Source organism: Caretta caretta, chromosome 9 (genome assembly GCF_965140235.1).
Source record: "Caretta caretta isolate rCarCar2 chromosome 9, rCarCar1.hap1, whole genome shotgun sequence".
NCBI classification, from domain to species: domain Eukaryota; kingdom Metazoa; phylum Chordata; order Testudines; family Cheloniidae; genus Caretta; species Caretta caretta.
The window spans coordinates 58,571,098-58,587,361 of NC_134214.1; the positions used below are offsets into that span (position 1 = coordinate 58,571,098).

Consider the following 16,264-nt stretch of genomic DNA (forward strand, 5'->3'; position numbering starts at 1 on the left):
GCTCTGAAGTTGTCCTCTGCTGTTCACCTCCTGCCCAAGGACAGGAAGGAAGAGACACTCTTTGAGGTATCTCACCCAGCCACCCACCTCCTGCGGCTGGCCTTGCAATAGCCTAGACGCAGGAGATGCTCTTATTGTATATCAGGAGTATTACTTAAACCAATTGTAATGCTGCCCACTCAGAAAGGGAACCTGTGTGTAGGGCACTGAGTTTGTTTCCTGTAGTGCTGACAGCCTCGGTTATCCCCTGCCTGCAGTGGCGCTGGGGTAGCAATGAACGCAGGTAAAACAGATGCAGGACAGCATCTGTATACTGATGTATGATGGCTGTGGGAGACATGAGTTCCCTGGTGTGTAATTATAACAAGTACACTGACAGGCCCCAAGCAACATTTCACTGGGACCAGGGCAAACTCCTAACACTGGCCCCCATCCCATCCCACACAGACACATTAGTTAATGAAACAAAAAAATACTCTTTGATTTTTGAAATGGCAGAGATAGGCCTCGTTTCTTTACAACTTGCCTTTTCTGGCCTTTTTCATGGCAAAATCACGAACAACTTCACTAAAGTCAAGTTTTCTTTCAAGTTCACACTCAATAGACCAAACAGCAAGGTGACCTAAGCCTTCCTGCGCCTTAGTAGATTGGCTGCAGTTTCTGATGAGTGCTAGCTTGCTGAAACGTCTTTCAGCTTCTGCCACAGTCACTGGCAATGTGCAAAAAATTCAGAGGGCTATGCACACCTCACTGAAAATTAGTTGTTGTTATGTGCTGTCAATCTCATTAAGTAAGATATGTGGTGGCAGCTTAAGTTCTTTTCCAAAAGTAGACTTGAAACCAGTCTTTTCTCTGTTGAAGGAAGTCCTACATTTGAGAAGAAATTCAGGGAAAACTACGGCCGTCAGTATCTTTTGGCATTGACTTTACTAGCTTCTGCATTACTCTGAAATTCGGTGCTCAAGACAGAATAGGCATTTGATGAACAGAATCTGTAATGTATTTAGGTCACAATCCTGGAACTTTTAAAAATCATGAATCACTATGGACTGCGACCCTATTCTCTCCTGTTTCCTGAACACCTTCCTCTGACACTGGTGGTGCTGGTGGCGATATTACTCGGCTATCTTGGGAAGTCATTATCTTGGAATCACATGATTCATCTGGCTGCTTGTCTTCATCACTTTCCACAGTCTCTATATTGAAATCCCTTTCACCTTGCTGGTTCTTTCATCCAGTTCCCCAGTTTGGGCATTGCTTGAGCTAAACTGTTTACAGGTCTTGTTTGTCTTGAAAAACTGGAGGCTTGATTGGAGACCTTTATCTTCTCTTCCCCTCTCTCCCCCCCGCCCCCCCGCTTTCTTTATGCTCCTGATATTCCTGGCTTTTTGATTTGTATTGATAGCCAGACATGGCAGTATGGAACATATATTAATAATACACCAGTGACAAATGCTCTCTAGGCACCCTGGAAGTACTGTTTCCTGTCCCTGGGATCTTGTCTCAGCCCTTCTAGGCACCCTGGAGGACCAGCTCCCTATTCGGAATATTGCTTCTGTTAAGTAGCTCCGGTAAATCTCAGCAGATCTTGCTAGATCTGGATGCCGCATGGATACAAACAGACTCACCGGGATGATATAATTAACATATAAATAACATTTAGTCATTTAGTAACATGTAAACATATTTAGTAACATATAAATAACATTTAGTCAAATGCAATTTAGCCTGAATTTTTTTTCTCATGGAGACAGGCTTGTGGCCCTCTAGCCTGGCCCCTTGTTGGACCAGGCCCTGGTAGAGTACCCATTTTCCCACCTTTACTTGGGCCTGCCCACAGAGGTATAACAAAGAGGGGAGCACAGTACATTTGGGGTGAGCTTGGAATCAGTACACTGAGACACAGCCTGGACAGGAACTCTCATAAACTGACACAGAACCGTGGCAGGGTCTCACAATGCGATGGAGCAATAGGTGTGCTGTGGGCAACAGTACACAGTGATCTAAAGTAGGAGAAAAGGGAAGTGCACTAATTCTGGGCTGTTTATCTGGAACCTGAGTCATGGGAAGGGTGACCACCCATCCTGAATTGTGTGGGACAGCCCCGAAATGCAGACTTCAAGTCGCAGTCCCAGGCTGAATGACTCTGGGACAGCATTTGTCCCGGATTCCCTGTGGCACTGCCCATGCCTGCCTGAGGCACAGGGGTGGCACCAGCCTCTTCACAGTGGGGGCAGGGGCTGAAGTGGGCCTTAGCCCCCCCTTCACCATGAGGCCCCGCTCCTCCTCTTCCCCCTGATGTCTTGCTCCCTGGCCAGGCCAGAAGCCAGAGCCAGGCTGTGGTAAGAGCTGCAACAGATAATGCTGCACAAACACTTCCCATCTGGTATTTGTAATCAGGGTATCCACAAGAGGAAAACCTGATTTTAAGAGTTATGCTTGTCCAATAGGGGAACAGAAACAAAACTACGTGACCAATCAAAACAGCACAGCTACTGAATAGTCCAACAAACTGGTCCAAAGGAGGTGCTGACACAAATTATTTGATAAACAATTTAGAGTCATAAATAAATCTAAGGACATTGCAGTCAGTTCTTGAGCAAGAAAAGGCAATTTTATGTACTATATACTGGGCAATAACATGAGAACGCTCCTGATTTCTGAAACTAACCTGGCTCTTTCTAAAGAGACCTTTTTACAGAGATGCTGCAGCTAGCATGCCAACCATGTGCACACAGACTGACTTCCTTCTCCAAACTCTTCCCTACTGCCCCCGATGCTCTCCTCTCCAAGTTCCTTGCAGGTTGCTGCAAGTGACATTTTCCAGGTAAATTTCTAACAGCCACGTGAGAGCTCTTTAAAGAGTTGTGCCAGTGCCCTTGTCCTTGACACTGTTGTCTTGTCTTTCTGGTGCTGACCTCAGATTCTAAGCAGCTGATTCTCTGGACTTTGGAGGAGGAAATCCTTTGCTTTGGGCTTATCAAAGTTCTGCAGCTGAAGTAACCCTTTCAGACTGCCAGGCATAACAACAATGTGTTGAAGATTTTCCCCCACTTGTGAAAGTGCTGTGTGTCCTGAGTGCCCCCAAAAAGTCAGTTCAATGCCTCAGGCAAATTACTGATTTCTCAGCAGGGGAGGGTGGGGAGAGCAGCTGTGGATGGATAGAGGCAGCTAGAATTGCATACAGAGTGGTAGAAGCTATGGGGCTTTACCGCTGCCAGGGAGAACTAGCCCACTTGCTCTCCCTGAGTGAATTTTCATGCAAGGAATCATTTTATGAGCATTTGTGAGGTTGGTGCAGGGTGCACATTTCCTCTGGAAAATGCCTCTTTGTGTGGCAGGCAGCTGCCTGGCACCATTCCATTAAATGCAAAATGGAGACTAACTGGACATTTGCTGAGATGGAGATTATATATATTTAATATCTTTATTCATGGTTTAAACAGGGAAAATGGCTTTTCGTCTTTCTGAGAAACTAGAGGTGTAAGCTAGAAATCTGGCAAGTACATGAAACCCTGATTTGTGGAGAGACGTTGTTTGCGTTTGGCAACTCTGTGCACCCTGCTCCGTGGCACAATTCCCCACCAGGTCTTGCTGCAGAATTCCAGTGGACCTTTGTTGTGACATATTCCTCCTTTTAAAGTGCGTGTGGTGGTGGTGGTGGGAAAGACATCCTAGCTCTGAGAATGAGACTTTACTGGTTAATGAATGAGTCATTTTCTCATTGAAGGGAGAGAGACGCACACACACACACACACACACACACACACAAAGTTCCTAATAATTCTGGCAATGAAAAGAACCAACCCATTGTTAATGGACAATAGGAGCCTCTGAGCTACAGTACCAGCAACAACGAAAGATGAGATCCCACCCGGACTGGAGTCACGGTGGCTCTGGCACCCAGGCGACAGGGAATCTGGGACAAGCTACATGATGACTGTGTCTCAGCGGTTGCTTGGGGCTCGGGTCTCATGTCTGGGGGCACTGCTGGGCTTCCTTTTCTTCTCAACAGTGCTGAAGGCAGCCCCTGAGTTCTCAGGTGAGTTTGTGAGATGGCACAGTGGAGGGTGAGGGTTGGTTGTAGGGAGGAGAATCTTCTTAAGTCTTAGCCCTGTTATCGCTACCACTTCTTAGCAGACAGTGAATGAGGATGGGGTGGGGTGGAGATGGGTGGACAATTTCCTCTAATTGTACACCCAAGAGATCAGATTCTCAGACCTATCCAGGGAGGGATTCCCACCAGTGCAGATGCAGAGGTAGGGCAGGGTTATATTTGTCAGAGGTGTGGGGGTGGCACAGGCTGTATTTAGTTCTGGTGAGTCAGGGAATGAGTGACACAAACAAACACACCCCGTCTGAGTTCAAGACGGCTGTGATTCACCAGCAAGACTATTCTCCGTCTGACCCAGATCAGACCCCGAAGCAAACAATACCTTCCCTGAGCTCTGGCCATTCTGTGTTTGCTACAAATGGTCTAGGAGAAGGGCCCTGACTGCCACTGCTGCTGCTGGCCAAGTTAGAATGACGAAGTCACAAAGCAGAAAATTAATTCTAGGACGATCCCTTATGTGAGACGAGAATCAATGAAGCTTTAACCCCAGTGACATTTCCTCCCTGCCCCGCGGAGGTTTGGGCATAGTACGAGTGAGCTGTGAGGCACAGAGACAAAGCCGAGCAGCCTTTAGAACCCACATGTCATAGTGTGACGGGGACCTTGAAGAAGGAGTTGGGTCCAATGCACCTGTGACTGGCCAGTTGCCTTCCAGTTGGGCTTAAGGGAAGGCACCTGGGGCTGAGGGGGAGGAAGACATGAAGGGGCAGGGGAGAGCTTCCTCAGAACACAGACAGAAGGAACAGAGACTAGCCCCAGAGAGAGAGAGTTGCAGGAAGCCTGGAGAAGAAGAGTAACTGTGGCTGCTGGGGTGAGTTCTGTGGAAGGCCATGGGGAGGACTGGCTAGAGCTGGAGAAACCTGCCAAGTTGTGGGAAAGTTGCTGCAGAGGCCCCTGAGAATGAGGGGAAGACCCAGTTTGGTCAGTGTGTGCTGGGCACAGGAATAAGAAGATGGTCCTCGAGGGAGGTTCCCCTGAGTGAAGTGGGGCACACAGATGAGGAGCCCTGGGGCAGTGGAGCCTTGAGGGGGGCCCTCTCACAGGAGACCTCACGTGGGGCTACAGGAGAAGGCTGAGCTCCAAATCTTCAAGGAAGAGCAAGGCTTAATGGCTTCAAGGCTCATGGGAGAGCAGCAGGTCTGGGAACTCTCAGGTGGAGGCCTGGAGAGTGAGGCCCTGGGACAGGGGAATGGAACTGGGACCGAGAGGTTAATGACTCAGGTGAGAGATCTGGGAACAGACCTTTGTATAGGATTGAAGAGCTGGTGCATTGTGAGTGCATTTTACTGAGGGGTTTTGTTTTACCATGAAGGATCCACAGACTGTTGCCCTTTCTATGACTAAAAGGGTTTGCATTTGCCACAGAGGGAGAGAATATTCCTTTGTGTGGGTGACACTCTGGGGAAACTCTGGCAGGTACAACCTGACCCTGGAGGGCACCCAAGTCGGGGGAGCCCAGTGATGCCATATATATTTAGGACACTCATTTGAGCAGTGTTTTGCTTCTGTGAAATGAACAGGATGAAATGAGGGGTTGGGTAGAGCACAGCCACAAATGGAGTCTCTGGCTGGGATGAGAGAGCTGGAATTTTTCATTGTGCAGGGGTTCAGATGGGCAGTGATTTGGATTCTAATGCCTGGATTTGAACCAGCACCCTTGCACTGCAGGTAGTCTTTGGGGGCTACTTACACCGGCTTCAAGGTCCTTTCATGGTGCTGGAGTAACAGATAGGGGTTTCTTAGAGCAATTAAATGTCTGGCCCTAGAATTTATGAGCCCAGCTAAATGTACCCCCTCTGGGCTCAATGGTTCCGAGCACCCAAACTCCTGTGACTTCAGTGGAGCTACAGCCATTTATGCAAGTAGAGAAACTGGCCCTACTATGTGACCATTACAGTTTGTGACATTTCTCCAACTAAGCTCAGTCAAACTCCAGCTCAGCCTCTAGAGATTTGTGCCTAGCCAGAAAGAGCAAAATGTTTCCCCCCACCTTTGTCCAAAGACTCCTGGACCAAAAAGTGTTTGAGCGAAACCCAGCTGCTTCCCATTTTGTGGTAAACTGAAACCTGCTGTGTATTTTTGGGTTTCACAGTAAACAGCCCAGGGCTAGTAGGATAATAAACTGAACTGCCTGCCTTTCATTAAACCTAAGCATCTTGTAGAAGCATTAATGCATATCAAGATGTTAATAAGAATAACAGATGGGGCTGCAGTAAGATAAGAGGAAATGGCTTCATCAGGCAGGGTTATGGTAACTTCATAACCACGAGAAGAGGGACTGAGTCACTGGAACCTCAAGGCAGGAACAAGTCCCTGCAAGCCCCATTCCTTAAAACAAATGTATGGACTGAAGTCTGTTTAATTCTAACACTCCTAAAACAATATACCCCAATCCGCCCGCAGCTGTGAAAGCAGAGGCTGGATTCTGGTATTACGCAATATACCATGTACCCACGTTCCACCAGTGCCTTCACCAGCTTTGGCCTTATTTCAGATTTCATTTTAAAATAAAAGTTTTTAGTCCTAATGGTTGTAAAGAAAACTGTTGAACTGTCAGGACAATCATTGCTGGGAGGTGCCAGCTACAAGAGAGAGTGGGAGTTGGGAGCACACTGCAGTATTGAATCATTTTTGACTGCTTGGCATCAGGCACCTAAAATCACGAGACTAAAGAAAAGCCCAATACAATTTATATATATTTGGATTATTAGATGCCTTTTGAGTTTTCAGCTTTTAGGGTGCCCTCAGATCATGTTTTCAAGCTTTTCTCCGTGACCATCAGGGCTAGAAACGTACTTTAAAAAAAAAAAAAAAAGCTGAGAGTTCCATATAGTCACTTGACTCCAGGAATTGGAGCTTTAAGAAACCATCAAACGTCATGAAGCTCATGATAAAATCGTGAGAGTTGGCAACAATTAAGTTGTCATTGTAAGCTCAGTTGGCCATTCAATATACATAGAAGTTTAAAGAACAGGTCAGCACCATGTATGGCAGGCTATCAAGCAATGAAATCTCTCTTGTTTGGGCCACACTTGGAGGTGGTGTGGGCTGCCAAAAGTGTGATTTCCCCCTCTCTCTCACACACACACACACACACACACCCTCCTGGACCTGTGAGACCATTTGAACTACAGTTCCCTGTATCCTCCTGTTCTAAGGAATTTAGGAATTCCAGACTGGATTTAAAAAAAATCGTTTGGGACCTGAAAAAGCAGGAAAGCTTGTTTTTCTTTTCCAGATTATGGAATTGGATTTTTTTTTATTTAAATCAGATTTTGTGATACAATACGTTTTGAGAAAAAGACCTATCTAAAGATAGTTTTAATTAAGATACATTATAGCTCAATGATATCTCATAATGGACTAGGGATTATAAATTCTAATTCTATAGTATGAGACAATATAGTCATGTAATGTTTATGAAAAGTTTTGTAAATGAGTTCCAATAGTTCATGGATTAGGGACCCAATTTTATGGGGTTCCAGGGGCTTCTGTATAGATTATTTAGGTTAATCTTTCTATCTACCCAATGGGACTCAGTGCTCAGTCTAGAAGATACCATCAGAGATGCTTAGTTTTGCCATTCTCAAACTGTGGATTTTGTGTCTCCAGAGATAACATGCTTGTTAACAGCAAAAATGTTTTTAAATAAATAAATTAATATATAGAGGTGAGAAATAATAGACCTCAACCCTATTGTCCTTCTGCAAATTTGTGTACACAGAGTCAATCCCTTACCTCTCTTTAAAAATGCAAAGTTTCAAAAAGTTCAATGAATAGAAGATTGTTGGGGGCAGAATAGGTCTGGACAAGGAGAAGAAGTCTGGAGATAAATGTGAGAAGGGAGGGACAGGCAGTAGACACAAAAGTGAAACTGTTTGAGCAGCATATTCCAGAAGTCTTGAGGTCTTTCTGAGTGTAGCCTTCATTGATTTGAGCTCTACCATACCATTCTCTCATTAGAAGGGAAAACCTATAATGGCAGCAGGCCGTAAAAGAGACCCAGTTTGGTAATAAGAACCATTCAAGAAATATATGTTTGCTGATGATCTTTTAAAGAAAGACACACCAGTGAACTGGTAGAATCACTTAAGCGCTTGGATTCAGAGACTGTTGAAATGATAATCTCACTTTTAACAGCAGTAGTTTCTTCTGCCGGTGTAGAAAGAATATTTTCTTCCTTTGGACTAATTCATTCCAAACTGAGAAATCATTTGGGACCTGAAAAAGCAGGTTGTTTTTCTTTTCCAGATTATGAACAAACAGGAAAATGAAGGTGAAGACAACTGAGTTAGCTACAGAAGCCAATATGGCTGACATAGTCGATTTAATTTCTTTTTTTTTAATATTTGATTTAAGTATTTTAGTTAAAAACAATTTTAACAAAAACAAACCTGATTTTAAAAAACTTGAATGTTTAACTAAATTCAAAAATTAATATGCTTGTTTTGTTAAAATATTATTTTTGCTGTTGAAGAAAAAAATCCAGAATTCATAACGTTGTTGTTTTAGTTAAATAAAAAATTTAAATGTCTGTCTGATGATGTTCTCCTCCTAATACAGCATGGCAAGAAAATCCTCCAAATATTAATGATTAACCTATTGAACTGGAGATAGTTCACCTCCCAATGACTTCATAAATATCTGCTTCAATTACCTTTGGTAAATGAAATAACCAAGCAATCATTCATTTTCTGATATAGCTGTAAAACTAATCTGAAAAGTTGTCAAAATAAATCACTTAAAAATGTATAGTGTGTACCTTCTAAAAATGAAACCTACATCTATCTCTGAGTTGTGAAGAATATGTATTAAGGTTACAACAACCAACAAGAATGCACTTTTATGTAGAAAACCATGATTAAATCTAGTCTTCCTGACTAGTGATTTAAATCAAATCCACCCTGCTTCAGAGGAAGGTACAAGAAACTCTACAGTAGGTGTTTGGGTGATAATCTGTCCCCCAGAAAGATCTCTTCCTGATTCCTAATAGTTAGAGGTTGTCTTAAACCCTGAAGCAGGAAGTTTTATATCCCTTCCTATATTCTTGTTCTTATCATTAATTCTGCTGTTTCCATAGTCTTGTTATATGTATAAATGTCCAATCCCCCTTTGAATCTTGCTATTTAAGGGTTTTTTTAAAAATAACTTATGGTTCTGGTTCCTGAATAATTTATTACAGCAAATGTAATAATATGTGCTCACTGGGCCAAATCTTGCTAATGTAGGCACTCCAACAGCTGGAGATGGGACACTAGATGGGAAGGACTCTGAGTTACTACAGATAATTTTTTCCCAGGTGTCTGGTGGTAGGTCTTGTTGGCGAGAATCCAGCTCCTCTCAGTTCCCAGACACAGTTCACTGGAAAATAACAGTCCAGAGTCCAGTCTACAAGCAATTCAGTGAGTTTATGGAGTTAAGCAAGCCAGCGCATTCCAAAGCCCTTCACACCAGTTAGGCTAACTCTATACGCTGATAGAGTTTTCCTTTTCCCCTCCCCCAACTACAGTTCAATATGCTAATAGTACCCCCTTCTTCTCCTAAGCCCTAGCTTTGCACACTGATGGAGCTCCCTCTTCCCCCTCCCCCCCTTCTTGGCAAACTTAATTATATCTTTAGTTCCCCTCCCCTGGTACCACCCCTTCCAATATATGGTCGTGTTCTGTTCTGGGAGGTCTTGAGTCTAGGGGAGATGAGTACCTCTTTTGTACCTGATGGGAGGGGTAAGGAGCAGGGTTTCTTTTGGCAATGGTCACTTTCTTGCAGACTTTGCGTCTCCTTCTTATACCCTCCCACTGCTTGATTAGCCCCTTATCTTCTCTTGTTACTGAAAGGCAAGGCTACCCACTTGTGGTGGGAGGAGGGAGTGCAGCCTTGTACTTTCACTTATATTTTCTTGCTTGCTTGTTCAGCCGGTTTAAACTAAAAGCAAGGCCAGAAGCAAGATTATTGTTTAGTCTCTATCCTATTTATTTCACATTCTCCTAACAGGTCTCACCTACATGCCCAGTGTCTAACAGGTTGCTGTATTTAGGGTCAGGAAGGAATTTTCCCCTGGGTCAGATTGGCAGAGACCATGGAGGGGTTTTGCTTCCTCTGAAGTGTGGGGTCAGGGTCACTTGCTGGTTTGAACTAGAGTAAATGGTGGGTTCTCTGTAAATTGAAGTCTTTAAATCAAGATTTAAATAGTTTGGTCACCACAAAGCTGCATTTTTCTGGTGAATTTACTATTCGACCAAAAAATTTCTCCCAGTTCTAGTGCAGCCACACTGAAGTTGATGGTTGCAAAGGGCCAAATTTTGTGTTCAGTTACACCAGTGTAAATCCCTAGTGACTCTGTTGACTTCAGGATTTGGCTCATAAGTCAAGTACATTGGTGCATTCTTACACCTGGGCTGAATTTGGCCACAAATTAAATGCCCACAAATTAAATGCCCACAAATTATTGAGCTTGTTAGAGTTGACTTACATAGTTGGAAAGAATTAGTCTGTCCACTTCAGGAATCAGTGGATGAATGTCTATAACCAGGATTATGCAGAAGGTCAGATTAATTGATTCCAAGGTCCAAAGGACCATTGTGATCATCTAGTCTGATCTCCTGTATAACACAGGCCAGGGACCTGCCCCAAAATAATTCCTAGAGCAGATTTCTTAGAAAAAACATCCAATCTTGATTTTAAAATGGTCAGCAATGCAGGAATCCACAATGACACTTGATAAATTATTCCAAGGATGAATTATTCTCACTGTTAAAATTTATGCTTTATTTCCAGTCTGAAATTGTCCAGCTTCAATTTCTAGCCACTGAATTGTGTTACACCTTTCTGTGCTAGTCTGAAGAGCACATATTAAATATCTGTTTCTCATGTAGATACTTGTAGACAGTGATCCAGTCACCCCTTCACCTCTTCTTTGTCAAACTAAAAAGATTGAGTTCTTTGAGTCTATCACTCTGAGGTAGGTTTTCTGATCCTTTAATTGTTCTCGTGGCTCTTCTCTGAACCCTCTGCAATTTATCAACATCCTTCTTGAATTGTGGACTCCAGAACTGGACACAGTGTTCCAGCAGTGGTTGCACCAATGCCAAACAGAGAGGTAAAATAACCTCTCTAGTCTTACTCTAGATTCCCCTGTTTATGCATCCCAGGATTACATTAGCTCTTTTGACCACAGCATCACATTGAGTGCTCCTGTTCAGCTGATTATCCACGACAGCCCCCAAATCTTTTTCAGAGTCATTGATTGCCAGGATAGAGTCCCCCAGCCTGTAAGTGTGGACTGCATAGAATCATAGAATATACAGGTTGGAAGGGACCCCAGAAGGTCATCTAGTCCAACCCCCTGCTCGAAGCAGGACCAAATCCCAGTTAAATCATCCCAGCCAGGGCTTTGTCAAGCCTGACCTTAAAAACCTCTAAGGAAGGAGATTCTACCACCTCCCTAGGTAACGCATTCCAGTGTTTCACCACCCTCTTAGTGAAAAAGTTTTTCCTAATATCCAATCTAAACCTTCCCCACTGCATTCTTTGTTCCTAGATGTATACATCTACGTTTAGCTGTATTAAAATGTACATTGTTTGCTTGCATCTAGTTTACCTAGTGATGGTACTAGTTGGCAGCTGGTATCAAGTGGAGTGCCCCAAGGGTCGGTCCTGGGGCCGGTTTTGTTCAATATCTTCATAAATGATCTGGAGGATGGTGTGGATTGCACTCTCAGCAAATTTGCGGATGATACTAAACTGGGAGGAGTGGTAGATACGCTGGAGGGGAGGGATAGGATACAGAAGGACCTAGACAAATTGGAGGATTGGGCCAAAAGAAATCTGATGAGGTTCAATAAGGATAAGTGCAGGGTCCTGCACTTAGGACGGAAGAACCCAATTCACAGCTACAGACTAGGGACCGAATGGCTAGGCAGCAGTTCTGCGGAAAAGGACCTAGGGGTGACAGTGGACGAGAAGCTGGATATGAGTCAGCAGTGTGCCCTTGTTGCCAAGAAGGCCAATGGCATTTTGGGATGTATAAGTAGGGGCATAGCGAGCAGATCGAGGGACGTGATCGTTCCCCTCTATTCGACATTGGTGAGGCCTCATCTGGAGTACTGTGTCCAGTTTTGGGCCCCACACTACAAGAAGGATGTGGATAAATTGGAGAGAGTCCAGCGAAGGGCAACAAAAATGATTAGGGGTCTGGAACACATGACTTATGAGGAGAGGCTGAGGGAGCTGGGATTGTTTAGCCTGCAGAAGAGAAGAATGAGGGGGGATTTGATAGCTGCTTTCAACTACCTGAGAGGTTGTTCCAGGGAGGATGGTTCTAGACTATTCTCAGTGGTGGAAGAGGACAGGACAAGGAGTAATGGTCTCAAGTTGCAGGGGGGGAGGTTTAGGTTGGATATTAGGAAAAACTTTTTCACTAGGAGGGTGGTGAAACACTGGAATGCGTTACCTAGGGAGGTGGTAGAATCTCCTTCCTTAGAGGTTTTTAAGATCAGGCTTGACAAAGCCCTGGCTGGGATGATTTAACTGGGAATTGGTCCTGCTTCAAGCAGGGGGTTGGACTAGATGACCTTCTGGGGTCCCTTCCAACCCTGATATTCTATGATTCTATGATCCCACTCTCTCTAAGTCAGTGACCTGTCCTTGTCATTGTTTATTCCTCTCCCAATTTTTGTCTCATCTGCAAACTGCAAATCAGTGATGATTTTGTTTTCTTCCAAGCAGGGCTGTCAAGCGATTAAAAAAAAATTAATCACACAATAAAAAAATTAATTGCATGATTAATCGTGCTGTTAAACAATAATAGAATACCATTTAAATATTTTTGGATGTTTTCTACATTTTCAAATATATTGATTTCAATTACAACACAATACAAAGTGTACAGTACTCACTTTATATTTATTTTTGAATACAAATATTTGCACTGTAAAAATGATAAAATAAATAGTATTTTTCAATTCTCCCATTACACGTACTGTAGTGCAACCTCTATGTCATGAAAGTTGAAATTACAAATGAAGAATTATGTACAAAAAATAACTACTTTGTTTTTGAATGCAGTATAAAACTGTAGCCCCTACAAGTCCACTCAGTCCTACTTCTTGTGCAGCCAATCACTCAGACAAACAAGTTTGTTCACATTTGCGGGAGATAATGCTGCCCACTTCTTGTATACAATGTCACCTGAAAGTCAGAACAGGCATTCGCATGGCACTGTTGTAGCTGGTGTTACAAGATATTTATGTGCCAGATGCGCTAAAGATTCATATGTCCATTCATGCTTCAACCACCATTCCAGAGGACATATGTCCATGTTGATGACAGGTTCTGCTCGATAATGAATCAAAGTAGTGTGGACCGATGCATGCTCATTTTCATCATCTGAGTCAGATGCCACTGGCAGATGGTTGATTTTCTTTTTTGGAGATTCAGGATCTGTTGTTTCCACATTGGAGTGTTGCTCTTTTAAAACTTCTGAAAGCATGCTCCACATCTAGTCCCTCTCAGATTTTGGAAGGCACTTCAGATTCTTAAACCTTGGGTCAAGTGCTGTATCTATTTTTAGAAATCTCACATTGGTACCTTCTTTGCTTTTTGTCAAATCTGCAATGACAAATGAACAACATGTGCTGGGTCATCATCTGAGATTGCTATAACATGAAATACATGACAGAATGTGGGTAAAACAGAGCAGGAGACATATAATTCTCCCCCAAGGAGTTCAGTCACAAATTTTTAATTAATGCATAATTTTTTTAAAGAGCATCATCAGCATGGAAGCATATCCTCTGGGATGGTGGCCAAACCATGAAGGGGCATACAAATGTTTAGCATATCAGGCACATAAATATCTTGCAATGCCGGCTACAAAAGTGCCACGTACTCACTTTCAGGTGTCATTGTAAATAATAAGCAGGGAGCATTATCTCCCATAAATATAAACAAACTTGTTTGTCTTAGCGATTGGCTGAACAAGAACTAGAACTGAGTGGACTCGTAGATGATAAAGTTTTATATTGTTTTGTTTTTGAGTGCAGTTATGTAACAAAAAAAATCTACATTTGTAAGTTGTACTTTCATGATAAAGAGAATGCACTACAGTACATGTATGACGTGAATTGAAAAATACTATTTTATCATTTTTACAATGCAAATATTTGTAATAAAAATAATAATATAAAATGAGCACTGTACACTTTGTATTCTATGTTGTAATTGAAATAAATATATTTGAAAATGTAGAAAAACATCCAAAATATTTAATAAATTTCAATTGGTATTCTATTGTTTAACAGTGTGATTAAAGCTGCGATTAATCGTGATTAATCTTTTTAATCATGGTTAAATTTTTTAGTTAATCGCTTGAGTTAACTGCGATTAATCGACAGCCCTACTTCCAAGTCATTGATAAAAATGTATCTTCTGACTTTCAAATCTATTAATGTAATGATAGTTCTAATCCTAGTTCTTTTTAGCATAGGCAATGCTGTTTGGACTATACTACCTAGAATCTGCAACAAATAATAATTATTAACATTATCATTTATAACCTATATAGAATCATAGATGTTCTTGGCATATATTTTACAATATAGATAAAGACTGAGTCTCTGTCCTGAAGACCTTACAATCTAAGCTGGTCATCCTGCAAAATCATACAATCATAAGTAGTCCCAATGACTTCAATGGACTGCTCGTGTGCATTAAGTTAAACAGATGCATACATTTTTGTACAACTGGACGTTTGTGCAGATGAGACAACAGTGAGAAAGTGAATTAAGAGGAGGGAAGCATGCAGGAGAAGAGCATGTGATTATGAGTATATGTGCTTATCTAGAAGGGAATATGACATGCTTACAACTGTGACTACGCATCAAGATGATGAATATTTCTAAAAATAAGTGATATTTTGGGTTTAACGCTGTGCTTAGCGGATTTTTAGCTGTACAGCCAAGGTCAGTGTGTTTCCTTACAAAAATGAAACCCCATGGACTGTGGTGTATTGTACATATCTGTCTTGTTATACAATTCCCAGCACCCTGCATTTTACAGAGAAATGCCAACACTTCTTTGGATGCTGAATCCGGAGATTTTGGCAGCGTCGGGCTTTTAGATTCACCTATCACAGTGCATTTTCCTCCTTGGTGTATCAATGACGCACCTCTGCCAGGAATTATTACTGTTGCTGGTTAAGCACCTTAGCAGTAAGTTCTAACTTGGGTGGGCTATTGTTTTGTGTCTCACCGATCAGAACCCTCATCCACCAATCAACTTGAGCCTCTGGTTCTGTCATTTGCTTGCCACCTTCACTTAAAGGGTATTTGCTGTGGTGCCCTGGAGGCACACTCTGACCTGTGATTTGGTTCACTGGTCGATGGACACCTGTATTCTGCTGGCTATTGATACATTGCTTGTGACATGAACTCGTGCACTGTGTCTAGCTTTTGATAGAGAGGTGCCCACATTAATTTACAGTAATTGGCCTCTTTCAGGCAGTGGCACAGGGAGCCCAACTGACTGAATGGGCTATGAAGAATGGCCCCAATGGAGCAAATTGGCACTGCCATCATCCTTTGGCTCAGTGGAACACTTTGGTCTTTGGGGCTGTCAGTCCGTCTTGTTTCACAGCACTAAATTAAATGTTGAAGCATAAGGTACCAGGCTCAGAATTAGGAACCCTGGATTCATTTTCTGGCTCTACCACCACCACTTTGCATGGCTTTTGGCAAGTCACTTAATCTCTCTTTGCCTCAGTTTCCCCATCTGTACAATGGGAATAACTACACTTGCTTTCTCCCACCCTTTGTTTGTCTCATCTCTTTAGAACATAAGTTCTTTGGAGTAGGGGTGGCCTCTTAGCAGGTATGTGCAGTGCCTAGAACAAATTGGATCTGATCCAAATTGGATCTGATCCTAATCTAGGCAACCCTATTACATGCTCGAACCACTGTACTCTGTGAGGACCCTTGAAGAGCAGTATTTTTCCAAGGGCTGAATGTTGCTCTGTGGCCTTGTTGATCCTGTCCCCCTCTCTCAGTGGATACCAGTACCCCAAGAGCTTCCCTCTTTCGCCCTTGTTGGTCCAGCAGTGTTCTTTCCTGGAACCAGCGCCCATTCCAAGGAATGCCATTGCTTCCCCTCTGGGAG

General features: G+C 42.9%; 1 protein-coding gene across 2 annotated transcripts in view; it reads left to right on the forward strand.

Moving 5' to 3' along the window:
- The first annotated feature begins 3,632 nt into the window (after window positions 1–3,632).
- LOC125643007 (protein eva-1 homolog C) overlaps window positions 3,633–16,264 on the forward strand; it is a 54,483-nt gene continuing 41,851 nt past the window's right edge. For both annotated transcript variants that reach the window (XM_048865050.2, XM_048865051.2), the window contains exon 1: window positions 3,633–4,042. In XM_048865050.2, the coding sequence (XP_048721007.1) occupies window positions 3,934–4,042 (109 nt within the window). In that variant the 5' untranslated portion in view covers window positions 3,633–3,933. The remainder of the gene's footprint in view (window positions 4,043–16,264) is intronic.